This window comes from Eleutherodactylus coqui, chromosome 3 (assembly GCF_035609145.1).
Source record: "Eleutherodactylus coqui strain aEleCoq1 chromosome 3, aEleCoq1.hap1, whole genome shotgun sequence".
Classification (NCBI taxonomy): Eukaryota; Metazoa; Chordata; class Amphibia; order Anura; family Eleutherodactylidae; genus Eleutherodactylus; species Eleutherodactylus coqui.
The window spans coordinates 95,905,378-95,923,751 of record NC_089839.1 but is presented as its reverse complement, the minus strand read 5'-3'; the positions used below and the strand labels follow the sequence as shown (position 1 = coordinate 95,923,751).

The 18,374-nt window shown below is 41.4% G+C and overlaps 1 protein-coding gene across 3 annotated transcripts in view; it reads left to right on the top strand.

Annotated features, from left to right (window-relative positions):
• Nucleotides 1-18,374, top strand: part of TTC27 (tetratricopeptide repeat domain 27) — a 383,896-nt gene that overhangs the window by 144,041 nt on the left and 221,481 nt on the right. For all 3 annotated transcript variants that reach the window (XM_066595887.1, XM_066595886.1, XM_066595885.1), the window contains one exon: nucleotides 2,821-2,933. In XM_066595887.1, the coding sequence (XP_066451984.1) occupies nucleotides 2,821-2,933 (113 nt within the window). The remainder of the gene's footprint in view (nucleotides 1-2,820; nucleotides 2,934-18,374) is intronic.

Here is an 18,374-nt window from a genome sequence, read left to right as displayed (position 1 = left end):
CACGGTAAAATCGTGCACAATGCTGTAAGCAAAATTGCGGTGCTTTTCCGATGCTGTGTGGGAGAGTGGCCCAAGGGTTGTTTCACATCTGCCTGGCCAAATGTCTTAGTCTTATAATGGACCTGAACAGTGCCGCACAGACCCCTTTACCTATAATGGGGTCCATTCGGTCTCTTTTTAGCTGTTCAGCATTTTACCGGAAGAAAAAACACTTTTTCTTTTGGTATTTTGTGCCGATACTGTGACGGAACCGCCCAGAAATTCCAATGCAGATGTGAACCCAACCTAAATGGTGCAGCATACTAGCTATTTAGGCCTGGATTTTAATACAATTCAGTGATGAAGGAGCCCTGAACACTGATGTGAACATAGCCTTACGCTATATAAGCAAAAGTAATAAACACAGTTATAGCTAAGAATAGATAGACCTCTCATAATGGTATTGGATTTGATATAACAAACTAGCTGATATACCTGTATTCCCCCAAGTTAACTTGGCACAGGTGTTTACTTGTTGTTTGCATGGAACAATTTATGAAGTCTTGGTTACTTCAGAGGAACAAAGGAATGAAATATGTATACACATAGAGGAGCATTAGATTCTTCTCAGACTGCATGTACCAATGTCCCACTTCAGAATGTGCCACCTGACACTCTCCTCACTTTTTACCTTTAAAGGTAATGCCCCTTTTTATTCAAATTGGAGGTTGCAGCCCCTTCTTAGCCTTAAAGGCATGCTCCATCCCTGCAGTTCATGGCCACTTCCTTATGTACTTTACAGCATTTCAGTAAACGCAGAGGTCAGTTACATTCTCTTCAGTATATGTACATAGAGGTCAGTTATATTCTCCTCAGTATATACACATCGAGGTGAGGTAGATTCTCCTCAGTATACAAATCCTTTCCTTATGCTTTATGGTTTCTGAGAAAAGAACTTTCTCATGTATTGCGGTAGAGAATCTACCTTACCTTTATGTGTATATTCTGAAGAGAATCTACTTTACCTCTGTGTGGGTGTATATACTAAGGACAATTTACTTTACCTCTGTGTGTACATACTGAGGAGAATCTACCTCACCTTTATATGTATATTCTGAAGAGAATCTACTTTACCTCTGTGTGTGTGTGTGTGTGTGTGTGTATATACTGAGGAGAATCTACTTTACCTCTGTGTGTGTTTATATACTGAGGAGAAAGTAACGCTCCTCTATGTGTATATACTAAGGAGAATCTAACTGACCTGTGTGTGCATATACTGAAGAGAATCTACCACACCTTTATGTGCATATACCTAGAAGTCTCTAACGCTCCTCTGTTTGTATATACTGAGGATAATATAACTAATTTCTGTGTAAATATACTGAAAACAATTTAACTGACCTCTGTGTGTATATACTGAAAGGCTGTAAAGTACTTAGGAAAGCGGCCATGGACTTCAGGGATAGAGCATGCCTTTAAGGCTAAGAAGGGGTTGCAACCTTAAGTATGGGGTTGTATTTGATTTAAAAGGCACATTACCTTTAAGGGTAAAAAGCGAGAAGAGTGGGATGGGTGGCACATTCTGCAGAGGGATATTGATACATGCAGTCTGAGGAGAATCTAATGCTCCTCTATGTGTATATACTGAGGAGAATCTACCTCACGTCTATGTGTATATGCTGAGGAGAATATACCTCACCTCTGTGTATATACTGAGGAGGATCTAACTGACCTCTGTGTGCATAAACTGAAAGGCTGTAAAGTACATAAGGATGCAGCTATGGACTGTAGGGAAGGAGCATGCCTTTAAGGCTAATGCCCCATTTATATGCAAAGATGATCGCTCAAAATTCGTTCAAAAGATAGCTTGAATGACAGTTTGAGCGATCATTTTGCACCAACTACTAATGGGCACTAATGCCCATTAATAGCTTATTAACTTCATTTGCATGTAATTGTGGCTACCTTTGCTGTGTGCAGATAACAGCGGGTGGTATGTTATCTGCATACAGCTTTATTGTTCTCCCACGGGACAGCAGCTGAAAACAATGTTATCAGCTCTCCCGTGGAGAATCACAGCGTGTGGTCCCTGCTATCAGCTGGCCGGCTAAATGATGGATTTATGCTGAACTAAAAATCATCATTGGTAGCATTTGGATGCAGCAATTATCGCTCAAAATACATTGTTTGAACAAATTAATTTTGAGCGATAATCGTTGTATCTAAATGGGCCTTAAGAAGGGGCTGTAACCTCTATTAGCTGATAGCCGGGTATATCCTCTAGAACAGTGTTCCCCAACTCCAGTCCTCAGGGACCGCCAACAGGTCATGTTTTCTGGATTTCCTCAGTGTTGCACAGGTGATGTAATTATTGTCGGTGCCTCAGACATTGCCACAGGTGTTCTTACTATAGGATATCCTGAAAACATGACCTGTTGGTGGTCCCTGAGGACTGGAGTTGGGGACCCCTGCTCTAGAAGATCATATAAACAGGTGTGGCCCAGGATAGTTTCCATATCACGAGAAGGCACAGAACTTAGTAGGAATGTGCAAGTTCTAATGATGCATTTTGTAGCTATCTTTGGGTCCGTCATGTACAAGGAGAATAGGGTCCCCTGACATATTTTTGTCCTCAGGCTAGAATTACTATCTGAGTGAGGCACTCTCAGACAATGCTGTCCCTATATGTTCTGTCTGCATTTTAACTTTATGACAAGAGGGCCAGGCAAGCCAGACCTTATGCAGTTTATCTACAACCAGAATGAATCTCTGCAAGCATTGTTGTGTGATGTTACAATATCTTCACATTTATGGTTTTAATTACAACTGTTTTACTGACAGAACCACGAGTTACAGGATGACACGGTTCTTAATAAAATCAAACTAGCAGATCCCGATCAGTTCCAGATGCCTGAACTGTGTGCAGAAGAGCTGGCTCTTATACTTGGGATTTGGTAAGTTGAAAATGAATTTTTTTAAAATGTTGAACAAAAATGTGAATATAATAATACTGCACACCAGGCTCTCAGGTCCTAAAAGTGAATAACTGACCTAATTCACACTCTGCGTCTTAATGCTGTTATTTTAATCCAAAACTGTGAATAGATCTTAAAAGAAACACATGACATTTCCAGGTATAGGTCCCCTTTCTGCGCTGCTGCTTTTAGGTAAGGAATGTTTTTGTTTTTTTTTAATTTGTAGAAAATAAAATTTTTTAGCTTTTCTGCTTTTAATGCTTACTTTTGGTGAACGTCAAGTAGTTTATTAGTTATAGATTATTACATAAACAGAAATTATATTATTCACAGAATGCAAAGTGTATGCAAGGCTGTTATTAAAGCAAAGGGGGGCTAACTTTGAAGAATCCATAATATAAAACATTCTGGTTTAACATGTTTTTGTTTACTACTTAATTCCATATGTATTGCTTCAGTTTTCATGTCTTCAATATGGCTCCACAATGCAGAAAATTAAAATTCAAAAAACATGGGATCAAAAGGTTTGTCTTGAGCGTTTGACTGGTACTGTATGCTCGTAGAAACAAGTTATTAAAACTGCTGCAGTTTCGGGCCAATCACATGATCGGGAGCCTGATGAATGTCGAATAGCAATCTGCGAAGCTTACGTTGGAGACGTCACGTCTTTGGAAACTTCTTTATGTTGGTTTTTTTGTGTCTGGATAAAGATTAAGACGTCAAGATGCTTCTAAAATGCTGTAGAAGGCTGACAATTTTACTAAAAGATTCATCGTAGGGCTACATACAACCAGTTCCAGTTGGTCTATATGTCATATTGTGACAGAAACTCGACGGGATGCCACAACTTTGGGTTGAATTTGGAGATGGTGATCAACAGAATGAATGGTGCATCGTCATAGTGGAACTGGAGCACCGACATGATTGCCACAACGCAGAGATTGATGCGTTCTTATTATGCAGTAGCTGCTCCACAGGTGGTGGTAATCTTTATTTATATTGCTCCAACAAATTCTGCAGCGCTTACAAAACAGGGGCAACAGAAACAAAACCACGGTTACATATAGTAATCAGTTGATCGAGACAGTAAGGGTGGGGGTCCTGCTCCAACGAGCTTACATACTACAAATAAAGGGGTGATACAGAAGGTAAAGGGCTGGAGATGTGCACGGTTTGGCGAGGTGGAGAGTTAGGGATGCTATACACAGACAATGGTCAAATTGAGCCGTATAAGTGGCTTAATTTGTATGACTGCAGGGGCGGTTGATGACTGATAGCAGGGGTTGAAATCAGTAGGTCAGGGAGCTATGTTATCAGGGGGAGTAAAGAGGGGTTTGGTGTAGGAGATATAGTATGCCTCCCTGAAGAGGTGTGTTTTTAGAGCACGCCCTACAATTATGTGTATCAGGGATTGCATGGATAGTTTGGGGTAGCGCGTTTAAGACTTTTCCAGAGCGGCACCAGTCCTCTGGGGGACAGGAATAAAAGGTTCAAATTTTGTTAGTGGAGCAGAGGGCACGGGCTGGATGGAGGCAATATAGGGTGCTGTGGAGAGCTTTGTGGATGCAGGTAGTGAGTTTTTAATTGAATTCTGTATTTGACGGGCAGCCAGTGGAATGACTGGCAGAGGTGTCCGAAAAACGTCTGGACAGGAAGACAAGCTGCGCTGATGCATTCAGGATGGATTGGAGGGGGAAGAGTCTGGCGTGGGGAGGCTGATCAGCGAGTTGCAATAATCGAGCCGAGAGTGGATAATGGCAACAGTGAGTGTTTTTAGCATGTCCATGGTGAGAAAAGGGCGAATTCTTGCGATGTTCTTGAGGTGCAAGTGACACATTCGGGCAACAGATTAGAGGTAGGGGGTAAGGGAGAGATTAGAGTTGAATATAACCCCAAGACAGCAGGCGTGCTGTCTGGGAGTTACGGTGGTGCCACATACTGAGATGGAGATGTCCAGATGAGGTCTGCTAGCAGAGGATGGAAATGCCAGTAGATTAGTTTTTGAGAGGTTCAGTTTAGGGTAGAGAGAAGACGTAGTGTTAGAGACAGGGGACAGACAGTCGGTGTTGTCAGCATAGAGATGGTACTGATAGCCAAATTTCCTGATGGTTTGTCCAAAATGGAGAAGAGGAGTGGGCCATGGACCAAGCCCTGGGGGACCTAAACAGCAAAGGGAAGAGGAGAGGAGGTAGAGCCTGCAAAGGATACGCTAAATAAGCGGTCAGATAGGTAGGAGGAGAACCAGGAGAGAGCAGTGTCCTTTAGGCCGATGTAGCCTATAAGGCGGGAGTAGACTAGGCATTCACAGCTTGCAAGCTTATGCTGTGTACAGACAGATTTGAATGCTTCAATATAGACTATTACAATTTCTCAACATTTGACTAAGGCAGGTGTGTGGTCAAGCTGTTCATTGCAAGGACTGCCCCTCACACCACACTATCATCTTAAAAGCTTTCAGTGGTGTCGCTCCAGAGCTATCTGGTGCGATGAATAGTATAGTATGACAGTTAATGATAAATGGTGATTATGTCTCCGCATTGATGATCTTTGAGTAAGGGTCTAGAGGCAAGATGGCAATCGGCTGATCCTTCCGGTATTTCAATGGAGAACACAGCTCGTCAATGTGGAGTTATGGCTTAAACCCTATTTACATGCAACGATTTTCTTTTAAACGATGGCTTTTGAGCGATAATCATTGCGTGTAAATGCTACGCATCATTTGCTTTTTGTTCGAATTATGATTTTTAGTTGAGTTTAAAATCCATCATTCGGATAGAGAGCTGATAGCAGGGACTGCACACTGTGATTCTCCACGGGAGCGATGATAACATGGTATTCAGCTGCAGTCCCAAGGCAGAACAAAGGGGCTGTGTGCAATAAACAAACCATCTCCTGTTTTCTGCATACAGTTCAGGGAGGCTCATTTACAAGCAAATGAAACTAAAAAGCTGCTAATGGTTATTAGTGCCTATTAGCAGCTTATGCAAAATGATCGCTTAAACTGTCATTCTCCCTATCTTTTGAAGGAATTTTGAGCAATCATCTTTGTGTGTAACTGGGGCTTTAGGGTGCCATCAGCATCAACAGCCGATCTCTTCCAGGTCACAACAGAAACTCATTATTGGTACACTGTTATGTTGACGAGGAGCTGCAGCCTGCCGCACTGCCTTATCTTCAGGGTATTGTTGTTAGCCGTTTGCGATCCTCGACGACCCTATAGGTTATCGCGCTGTTTTTCGGTTTTGTGCTTTTTTAGGGTTCATACGTGTCATGGAAAACCTGGAATATGATAAAAGCCATGGAATTTTCTGATTTGTCATGGATTTTTGTTTTTTGGAATGGAATTTTTTCTGAGTCTTGCAGAGAGTCAAAACGGTGCTTTTTTCAGCCGTATCACTGAGAGATTACTTTTTCTTGTATTGAAGTTAATTGACTTTCCAAAACAATTTCTTTATTCCATTACAATCCAGTATTGTGTTTAGCGCTATAGGCCAAAGAAATAAAGAAGTTGTTTTGGATAAACATAACTAAAGACACACAAGAAGCTCAATAGTCAGTCTTAGAAATACAAAAAATATTTCAGATTTTAAAGTGCATTAAAGTTTTGTTCCTAACCGGCCTCTCATGGGTGGGGATTTTTTATGAAATTTTTTTTTTATTTAACTGGAAATAGCTTGACTTAGCAGAGAATGTCTCTTATTAAGGCCCAATGTCCACAGGTGGATTTGATTTGCAAAATCTAGGGGGGGGCATCCGCGCAGAAGATCCGCATTTCAAGCCACCCATAGGTAAACCTGGACGTCCGCACTCAAAGTAAGCATGCGGATTTGATTTGCAGATCTTGTGGTTGGGAAAACAAATCACAGCATGCTCCATTTCAGTGTGGTTCCCGCACGGACGGCTGCCATGGAAGCCGTCCGATCTGCGGCTCATTTGCAATTGCAGGAAAGCAGGAGTTTAGAAAAGTGCATCCTACACTTCTGCACACATCCGCAGTACAGAAAAAAGAAGACCTCGATAGGTACGTGTCGTGGGCAGCGTTGGGTTCTTGCTGTGGGTTCCTGCAATGCGGAATCCGACCCGTGCGTGGGCACGAGGCTTAACCCTTTCCAATCCACTGTCTGACGTCTAATGACATTCCGATTCAAGGCTATACAGCTCCGATGGTGGAAGATGTCCGGCAGAGTATTCTTACTGTAGATTACTGGCCGCTCTGTTGTCGGGGGCCTCTCCAGCATGTCACATACCGCAGTACTGGCTCTGGCCAGCACATGGCGCCATTGTATAATGGCAGAAAGAGAGAGCCCCCTAGGAAACCCTGAATACAAAATTGGATTGCAAAGGGTTAAACTTGTGCTTGCATGTATTTCAAGTTCCGTGAATCAAGATTTTGTCATGGAAACGTCATGTAAAATTTTTAAAAAAAACCTGTATCAGCCCTGTTTTTTCAGTTGATTGATATCCAGGTCAGTATCAGCTTTGACAGTATCAGCCATCGTGTCCTTTGGCAGCCAGGTCTTCTTTTGCTGCTGATCTGTCCAAGAATTATAGATTTTTTTTAGCGACTCTGCTCGCATAACATGGCCGAAATCGGTGAGCCTGAGTCTGGTCATGTTGCCCTCCAGTGATATATCAGGACTCCTCTGTTTGTTACTCTCGCCGTCCAGGGCATACACAGCAGCTTTCTCCAGCACCACAGCTTGAACACATCAATTATCCTATCAGCTTTATTCGCAGTCCAGCTTTCACATTCATACATGGCTATGGGGAAAACAGTGGTTTGCACTATCCTGCATTTAGTTGCTATGTTCATATCCCTACTTTTCTAGATTTTGTCCATATTTAGCATCGTGCTTCACCCCAATACTATCCTACGTTTTATCTCTGCTGTAGATTCTCCATGCTGGTCAATTTTTGAACCAAGTAAGATGAAATCTTACGCACTTGAGGGTATACCTCTCCCCATTTTCTATCAGGATAACATGTGGCTCCACACAGCAAACATCAGCAGGCATGCTTTGCGAGGTGTTGAGGTGATTACTTGGCCCGCATGATCTCAGATCTCTCTTCAGTCGAGAATCTGTTGGACACAATTGGATGTCAAGTGAATGCTTTCCCACAGTCTCATAATGAAGGTAAATTATGGTCAATACCACATGGTCAACACTACCCCAGGAGAATATTTGAGCTATCATTGAATCAATGCCACATTGTGTTAATGACAGTACCACCCAGCATGGTGGCCCCATGGCTTACTGATCATTTCATCTATTGAGCCACAAGAGACATGTAATTGCTTGAAATTAAAATTGATTGTTCAGAACTTAAATCTCTATCTGTGTGTTTGAGTTCTGTCTCATGTTGAGCATTTCTTTATGCTGTGGCATTTCCTCTATGAAGCAATGTATATCGTTATAATAATCATTGAGGCTTCTACATCTAAAATCTGTTAGAAATTACAGTGCAATACAGTTACAATTTTTAACCCTTTCCAATCCACCGTGTGACGACTTCAGTCATTCTGATTGAAGTCTGTCAGCTCCGATGTCGGAAGACGATCGGCAGAGTATTCTTACTGTTAATTACTGGCTGCTCTGTTGTCGGGGGCCTCTCCAGCATGTCTTATACTGCAGTACTGGCTCTAGCCAGCAGATGGCACCATTGTATAATGGCAGAAAGAGAAAGCCGCCTAGGAAACCCTGAATCCAAAATTCGATTGCAAAGGGTTAAACCCCAATTAAGATACAGCCGTAAAAACTGTGTGGATTGCTTTAGATTCATCCAGTGGGTTTAACTACAAAGGCGCCACGAGGAAGTCACAAAGAGTCTTCCTGTGGTAGCCAGAGCAGTGACTTATCTACCCCCTTTTTCCACAAAGTGGCTTGCCGACCCTTCCATCACAGCAGTACCTTGTGTTCCTGATATTTTCCCCGTGTGGTCAGATCTGTTCTCTCCGTGATCAAAGCGTTTAGTTGTTCATTTTTCTCATATATCACACACATGCTCTCAAGATTTTCTAGTTATCCTGGTAAAGCGTTTTTTTTTTTCTCTTTTTAGCATCATTACAACCACTGTCATTCATTGCTTAGAGTCCATAAAGAATACCACGTATCTGTTATGGGAATGTACTAACATTAGAACATGTTTGTATGAAGTGCACTGTTGCAGGAAGCACTCAGAGAAAAAAGTTCAGTCCAATCTGACATCACTTCAATGAAAAAGTAAATCAACTGATCAAAAGCGAAAAGCCGCCTCGGATGGCTTAGTTTAAAGGAGGATTTCCGAATGAATTAGAATTCAGACTTTTTAATTTAATTTCCACACCTGTAGCAAATCATTGCCTCTTTGTTAAAAACAAATGTGAAATCAGTGTTCTCAATCATCCCACAACTAGGTCTCATCAACTCGGTAACAGAACTTTTAGGGTGAAGCCACACAGTTCAGAGGCCACACATGACCAAACCATGTCCAACTGTGGTAGCCAATGGCTATACCATTTTACAGTCAAAGTATACATTCATTGACCATTGTGGCAGAGCTTCCACTATGTGCAGCATCAGACCATGTGTGCTTGCCCTCCCAGTCATTGTTATAAAGCTTGTCTAAAAAGTCTGACATGACTTGCAGGAATACTGCCTTCCAGTAGGTGGTGCTGCAGATGAATTGTTCCATCTTTGCATTTGCATGTTTCCAGAATAGCATGGATTGCCTCACAGAGGTCTTCTCACATACCTAAGTGCTCTCCCTAAGGAGAAACGATACCCTTTCTGATCCTTGCCCTCCATCACACGTCAAGAATTTAAAAAATAATTACACCTTTTGTGTCTAAGCCTTGTATTTCCTTCTTGTTTTTGAATCTGAATATATGGCTCATGCAAGGAACTGTGACATGCTTGTATGTCTGAGCGTGTAGGTTATCATGTAAATGTCTTTGTTAAATGCCCTTGTGTATGTGAGCCCTGACAGGAATACTACTATATACAGTTTTATGCCTAAAACATGCCCTGCCCCCCTTAGCCAGTCAGCAGCTGTGAAAATGAACATGTGATGGAGTCCTATAATATATCACATGAAACTCTGTATGTCACAGCATGCATTCATTTAAAGGGCAGCTTCACTTTCAAAGAAGTTCGGCTCTCCCATCCAAAATTCAGAGCGGACATTGGAAGACACTGCAGGACTGGCAGGGCAGACTGTCTGCTACATTGGTTGTTGGACAGCAAAGTGTCATATAAAGCTCCTGTGAAAGTAAGGCTGTTTCCCTAATTTGGCTCTGAGACTACATAGCCATGCCTTCCATGCATCAGCTCCCTGTTTCCTTTTTAATCTTGGCAGGCATGCAATGGTCTTTGTAAATTGATCTACACTTTAAATATGTCTACCACAATGAGCGACCTTTTAAAATTATTCTGATATGGTAGCTGATGTTACTATTGAGATACTGAAGATGCTATACTGCCATTGTACCATGATATACACCGCAAAACCAGGTTGCTTGCTACTTATTTAGCATGTAGGAGAAACATGGATGAGACTATAAAATATATCTTTCATGTGTCCAGCTGCTAGCTTCTTCAAGCAATTGTGATTGTAAAGTGTAAAGTGAAATGGAAAAAGCCCCTCTACCCTGGGCAAGGGATGCCGTTTGTCTGTTTGGAGTTCCCTTTGATAAGGCGCTTTTTTCATGTGTTCACTCAGATGGAGTAATATGTGGCTTGGCAGCATGCTAGGTGTGGATTGGATGCTTTTGCCTTCGGTTGCATTACCCTTTCATACCACAATGAACTGTTCCATACTAGAGAACTCTGTGAGGTACCCATTCTAGAAAGTTCCAGGATCAGACGCTTCTGTGTATTCCAGTTGTGCCAAAGTTAAAATCCTGACGTTGTGTCTAAATGAGGGTAGTATATAGACACAGTTAGGGCATATACTGAATGAGAAGCATAGTTTTCATTTTCTAACTGATACGAAGAAGCGTTCCTCAGTTATTGTATATTATGACCATCCAGGTGTTCTTTATTCACATATTTTAAGAATGAATGCATCTTAAAATATATAATAGCAGACAAAAGGGTAGGTATTAGTACAGGAACTATCTTAAAGCATATCTAACCTTTCAGGTCACATTTCAGAATAAGCTGCCATGTGTAGTTCAAATAATTGGGGGAATAATGCTATGTCTGACATTTATGACTTGTATCTTTTTTTTGTACCATTTTTCTCCCTCTGCAGGCTCCATATTTGATTTTCAGTTTTCTCTAAGCTGATGGGAGGAGACTGCTGTTATGCTGTGTTCTATACACTGCACATAAAGAAAACTGCAGACTCTGCTCTCTGTAACACACATAAAGTGCATCATGGAGGACATTATAAGCAGTACTGAGCAGTGTAGATGTGATTCCAGTAGCTGTGGGAAAGTAAATCACTCTCTATTAGCTACACCAGCCATGTCTGTATGAGTCTTAACTTCTGGCTCCTTCCTTTCCTTCGCCTCTGCATAAAGTGCTTTTGTAAGCATGTGCCACCTCCCTTCCTTCACTTCCTGTTATCTCTCTTACTAAAGAGAATTCACTTGAACAGCACTTTTAGAGCATTTTGTTTTTTTACATCACAAAAAGTTAGTTTTGGGTTAAAGCGGTTTTCCAGGGAGAATATTGTTGATGACCTATCCTCAGGATTGGTTCTTCAATAGTTGGTTGGCTGAGGTCCGTTGCTCGGGATCCTGACCGATCAGCTGAGTGGGCGCATGCTGTCAGCGCAGCAAATACACAGAGGTCGGAGCAGAAGCCTCCGCGCTGACCTCTGTGTAGTGGCTGGCGCTTGTAACTGCAGGCATAGCTCGTGCTGCTTTCAATCAGACTGCAGCATGCAGTTACAAGTGCTGGCCACTACACAAAGATTGACACAGAAGCTTCCTCTGCTTCAGCTCTGACCTTTACGTATTTCCAGCGCTGACAGTATGCGTCCGTTCAGCTGATCAGTCAGGGTCTCGGGTGACGGACTCCAGCTGATCAAGGATTGATGACCTATCCTGAAGATAGGCCATCAGTAGTATTCTTCCCGGAAAACCCCTTTAATAAAGTGATTTCCACTTTGCTAGTTGTCACACTCTAATAAACGAATGGTGCTTCGGTTGGACCACCTTTAGCAGCAGTTGTTTCAGGTACACCCTATAAGTTATTAGGGTTCCACATCACTGCAGAGGAAAGTTTGACCTTTGTTCATTCAGTTACATTCGTCACTTTTTACTCAATTTCAAGTCTTGCCAAATTATCTCAATTGGATCGAATCAAGCTAATCCAAAAGTAAATTATGCATTGCATGTAACTTATTACATACTGTACACTGCGGGGATGTACAGTATTCTTTGCGTAGAAACTGGTGTTAATTATGCCAGAAATGTACACCAGGCATACATTTTTGTGTAGGCGCACGGAGATGCCGAGATGTGCCAGACACTTGAAGAGGTGTGTGCCTCTTCATATATTGGGTGCATCGTTTGTCAGGTGAAATTATACCAAGCCCGTCCTTGGAGATGCCGTGCTTAGTAAATTTCCCCCAGTATGTCCGAATCCAGCGATAGTTAGTGTCAGGTTCTAAATCTAAACATTTTTATTACACTACCTTCTCACTCCATCTATAAAAACACTTCTACGAACATAAGTGGTGCTGGTGCATTATACTGTGAATGTACATAATACTACATTGTATAACCAACATGTACAAGGTGTTGTAGGTCATAATAGGAGGCCACCAGAAAATATTCATCCGTAAGGAATTCATTTTCTTTTCAAAGGGTGTTTTTTGTATGTACTTGGATGCTTCTTACAACAGACTATAGAAATGTATGCAGAGACAGATACATCAGGATGTTGGGTACAGAATTCTGCTTTACATTCACATTGTGTGATTGATGGAAAACAGGGACCTGAATGGATGGATCATTATTCAATTGTCCATTCATTAGCCTTGCCAAAAATTCCCTCCTTGATTGAATTGCCTTTGCCTCGTTAGACAATTAATACAAATGATACATGTTATTTCATATTCAAAGTACATTTCATTGATTTGTATTTAAAAACATCAGGTGTGAATCAACAGGCTCCAGGAAAAGAACATAAATCAACTAAAATGTGTAAACTGGTCCAGTGGGAATGGCAACATCTGTGCATACGTGGGCTTCTAACTATAAACATTTTGAGAATCCGAGACACATAAATCATTGATAAGGCTACCTTTTGAAGGTGCAGCCGCTTACTGAAGACATAAATTATGACTTGTAATTCAATGTGAGTGTATTGAAGGTTGCTTTTGGACGTATGTGCATAATCAATACTTGCAGATGAAGTTCCAGAGATTCTTTTGCTAGATTCTCTTTTCATTAGCTGTCTTTTCCACAATCTAATGTGTCATCTTCAGAGAAAATATAGCAATAAACCATATTAAGTGATATTTATGCATGGTGTAACTGCAAAGTGCTTAGAAGTAGAGGGGGCCAAAGCTTTCTATGACCTTAGAATCCAGTCAAAGGCAAGGCGTTTCAACACTCCCTGTTTCACATCTCATCATGTGGTTTAGATTTCACCATTTCTTGGGTTTGGTGACATCATTGTAGGGCGTTGGCTGACTGACTCATTTAAATAAGTAAGCCAACCCTCTTCTGCATTGACCATGACAGAGAAGGGGGCTGGCTTAGTTATTGAAGTAAGGCAACCCAACTGTGATGACATCACCAACCTCGCAAAGGAAGGGGAAGATCTAAACCTTGTAACCTAATGTCGGCGCTGCAAAACCTGAACTCTGTTTGGGTAAGTAGGTCTCTCTGGATAACCCCTTGGAAAGTGTTGTTTCATAAACTCAACCTCTATGATGTACCCTGTTAACCCTAACCCTAGTTACCCTAAACCTAGACACATAAATGTGTAATGATGTTTGCCGCATGCTAAGCGCCAGAATGAAGCATCACCTTTAGCACTCGCCTTTCCTGGGTATGAATACTGTCTCACAGTACTCGAATATCCTTAGGACTTACAATAGAACCAAGTAGCATAACAACTGGACATGGCAAGAAATATAGATATGAAGCACATATCAACACCGTGAAAGCACAAATGCAACTATGGACTCCTCGTTAGGCAAATTAATGATAAATATAATGGAACTAGCAGTGGAGACTGGAACAGATCAGAAATACAAAACTGAGAAGTGCTGACAATAAGATCGGTTCTTCTGTTTCTCCCTGACATTGTGCTTAAAAGCTACTGTGGGGCAATGGTTTCTAGTTTTTAAGTCCCTATGGATGACCCTCTACAAAACACTGTCCTTTAGAGCAGGGTGGCACTAGAGTCCAGACAAGAGGCTAAAGAAGCAAATGTAGAAGCCTACAGTTACTGATGCTTGTCTACGGAGACCGAACTATGGTGTGTGCCTGATCTTACACACCTGTTTAGTGTATGTGGCTGGTACATCTGCACACTAGAATTAGGCGGGGAGTTCACTTACTTTTGGCCACATAGTTTACATCTATAATCATTGGAAGAAATTGTTACAATTTGAAGCTTTAAAATCTTCTCCTTTTCTGGAGATCATACTGAATGTGAGGAGTTAACAGGACACCTCTGGCCTCATTGAGGACATAGCGGGATGTATTAGCTCGGTGTTACAGAACACCTCTGTAATGCCCTGAACTGTCTCTGTAATTTGATGAGCAGGTTTGATCTTCGGAGCATGAAGCGAGCCCAAGCCGTCTAATATTCCTGCAACTACACATTGTTTTATGGATGTCTGAGACTCAATGAAATCCTTCGCAGGTTCCTGTGAAGATGAAGATTACTGGCAGTATTTCATGTAGTAATGTTTGTATACATCTCTGGGAGATGGATTACAGAACTAATCATGTGGAAATCCCATATTTATACTGCACTTATAACACCATTAGTTCCTTTAGTATTACGACTGTTGTTCCTGTATAAGGTTGATTCAGTGCTGTTGTCACCCAGCTGTTAATACAAGGTGGGCCACAGTAAAGTAGCCCGGCTCCACACTCTTATGAAAGCTGTCTATGGCCGCTTTCACACGGGCAAGAAAATCATGCAAGATTTGTGCGTTGTGATGTGCAGATTTCACCAAATATGAACTCCATTCTTTTCAATAAAGTCATATACATAAACGATGCAGGGTGGGAAAAAAACGCGGCCTGACCTATATTTCCGTATTCCTCGGAACGCACCGCCCATTGTCTTCAATAGGTCTGAAAGCTACTCTGGAGGATCACAATTTTACTGCTCTTCTCCATCTACACAGCCCCTATTGGACAAACCATCTGGAGATTTGGCTTTCAGTACAATCTCTATGCTGACAACACCCAGTTATACACCTCTTACCCTGATATCACTAACATTTCTCCAGAACGCCACCAACTGTCTGTCTGCTGTCTCTAACACTATGTCCTCTCGCTTCCTAAAACTGAACTTCTCCAAAACTGACCTGCTGGTGTTTTCGCCCTCTGCTAACCAGCTTCATCCTCTGGTAGCTATGGTGGTGCCACACACTGAGACGGAGATGTCACACTAATTGGTTGAACCAAACACATCGAACTGAATTAAATCCGCAATTAGTGTGACAGAACTGATTAAATGCAGAGATGCATTGGGTGATAGTGCTCCTGTGCAGCTATAATCAAATATATGTAAGCTGTATCCACAAACGGACATCATCCCATTGGGTATCACTTCCTATTGTTTTGTGGGTATCGCCGTTTGGTCTAGTGCTAGACTTTGGGAGTGCCACACTCAATATCTTATTTTGCTCTTATTAGCTCATTCGCACAACATGTTACGTGCGCAATCTTTGCTTGTATAATATGTAAATAATAGAACCTATTGACTTCTTCATATTTTTTTTGCATGTGCCATTACACAGTTTTCTGCTCGCATGAAAACCCGCAGGAGCAGATGAAAAACGTGAATATAAGGTTTTTTCCGTCGCATAAATACGCAGTCGGTGTGAACGAGAGCCCCGAAAGCGTGGTGTTGAGCTGTTCTTACGTGGTTCACTGTACATGATTTCATATTTTTGTTTTACCGTCGGAAATCGGGTTAGTCACATTCAATTACGTTTTTGCTCTAGCATTAGCATTTGACACCAAATAAAGAAGATGAAACATCACTTCTGCAGCACCACCTATTGGATGGCAGCATTCCTGCAAATCAATGTCCAACCCTTTATACAGGTCTATGCAACAACGGTGAATACCAGGCTGGAGAATCTATGCCAGAGATAAGACGTAGGATAGCATTGGGGCAAAGCGCAATGCTAAAAATGGACAATAATCTGGAAAAGTATGGAAATCGGCATAGTAACTAAACACAGGAAAGTACAAAACACCGTTTTCCCCGTAGTCATGTATGAATGTGAAAGCTGGACTGAGAAAAAAACTAATAGGAGGATTGATGCGTTTGAGCTGTGGTGCTGACGAAAGCTGCTGCATCACCCTGGACGGTGAGAGTAACAAACAGAGAAGTCCTGAATCGTATAGGACCTGATGTATCACTGGAGGGCAAGATGGCGTGGCTCAGGGATCACGTATTTTGGCCATGTAATGCAAGCAGAGTCACTTGAAAAATCTATAATGCTTGAATAGATCAGTAGCAGAAGAAGACCCAGCCGCCAAAGAACACGATGACTGATACTGTCAAAGCTGACACTGGCATGCATATCACACAACTGAAAGAAGCGCAAAACCGAAAAACATGGAGGGAGGGAGCCTTTAGGGTCGCCGAGGGTTAAGAACGACTAAACGGCTAACAACAATTCAACAATGATTGGGAATTGTAAAATATCATTGTTGCATAGACCTGCATAAAAAGGGTTGGACATTTATTTGCAGGAATGCTGTCATCCAATAGGTGGCGCTACAGAAGTATTGTTCCATCTTCCTTATTTGCATATATTTCCCAGAGGGGCATGTATGGCCTTATAAGTCTCCTCACACACCTTCTAAGTGCTCTCCTTCCTTTATGACACCAGTTATACAGAAGTGTCCAGCTAACTCATTTAGTAGTGCTGGTCCCTTACACTAGCCACAGCAATTTCCATATCAGCAATAGAGAGTCCTCAGGGGCCATGCCAATTAGTCCTTGCATTCCATCTGCAAGCAGCAAATAAAAATGTTGTACCTAAAGCCAAGATTATAGGAGCAGTCTTAAAATAAAATGCTTTCCACGACCACACACAATTAAAGTGTGCCTATACTTTCACATAGCCTTGAGAATAAGCTGCTGTGTGTACAAGAGGGATAACACTATAAATGGCCATTATATGCCATCTTTCTCTTCTGCAGTTTTCCTTGAGCCATTGGTAGGAGTTTAGTTGTGATACTGTCCTCTATATACTGCACATGAGTAAAATGGCATATTCAGGCCTTAACTTTATGTAGCACATACAAAGAGGAATGATATTAGCATGAAGAACACTAGACAAGTACCAAGAAATGTAAATGTGATTCCAATAGTCGTAAATCATTAACCATTAGGTCCAGTTGCCAGGTAATTAATTCTCTCCCCTTCCTCTTTCCTCTTCCCCTCTGCTCTCCGTAGACTTCTGTTGGCAGGATGAGAGGTCGCTCGATTTTTACGTGATACAATAGCCAGTAGAAAATATTATGAAACCAATAATTTTCAATGTTTTTCACTGATGTAATGTTTAGAGAACAAAAAATCGCGACATGCTATAGCTTTCTGCAATGTACGTTTTTGGGTTTTTTTTTATAAATCTCCTATGTTTCCCTATGGAGCTTCCTTTTTATTGCATAGCAACGCAACAAACTTGCGTTGTGATGCAATTGTAACATTAGAAAGTCCTATTGACTTTTGCGATAAAAAATTGTGCGATTTTTATCGTAGGTGGCAGCAATGCAATGTGAGATTATTCTTTAAAAAAAAAAAAAAAGTATTGCTGACGCGCCAAGGTCATGGGAACGAAGATGCGATTTTGCTATGAAACTAGCCTTACTGTGTTCTGTCTTATCTCTGTTAGTAGAGATGGTTTTCAAATGACAACAGGCAGTGGACAGCAAATTAGAAGGAAGGGAGCCCCCTAGTGACTATCACTTTAGAGGGATATTGCAGCATAGAAATGTCATTTTTAGATCAACATGATTTGCACTTTTTGCAGTTATTACATGAGCTGTCACATTAATGAAAGCTGTTTCAAAGTGCAGTGACCTTTTAAAATGATTATCATTACTTCCAAGCTATATTTTCTCTACCGGATAACACCAGGCACATCCAGTAGAGTGACATCCGTTACTACAACATACACATGTGGTCTGCAGGCAAACAAAAGGAGCATGCCAAGTTGAGTTTAAAAAAAGTTTCATTAATTATTAGAAAAAAAAAATAAAAGGCAGTTAAATGTTTA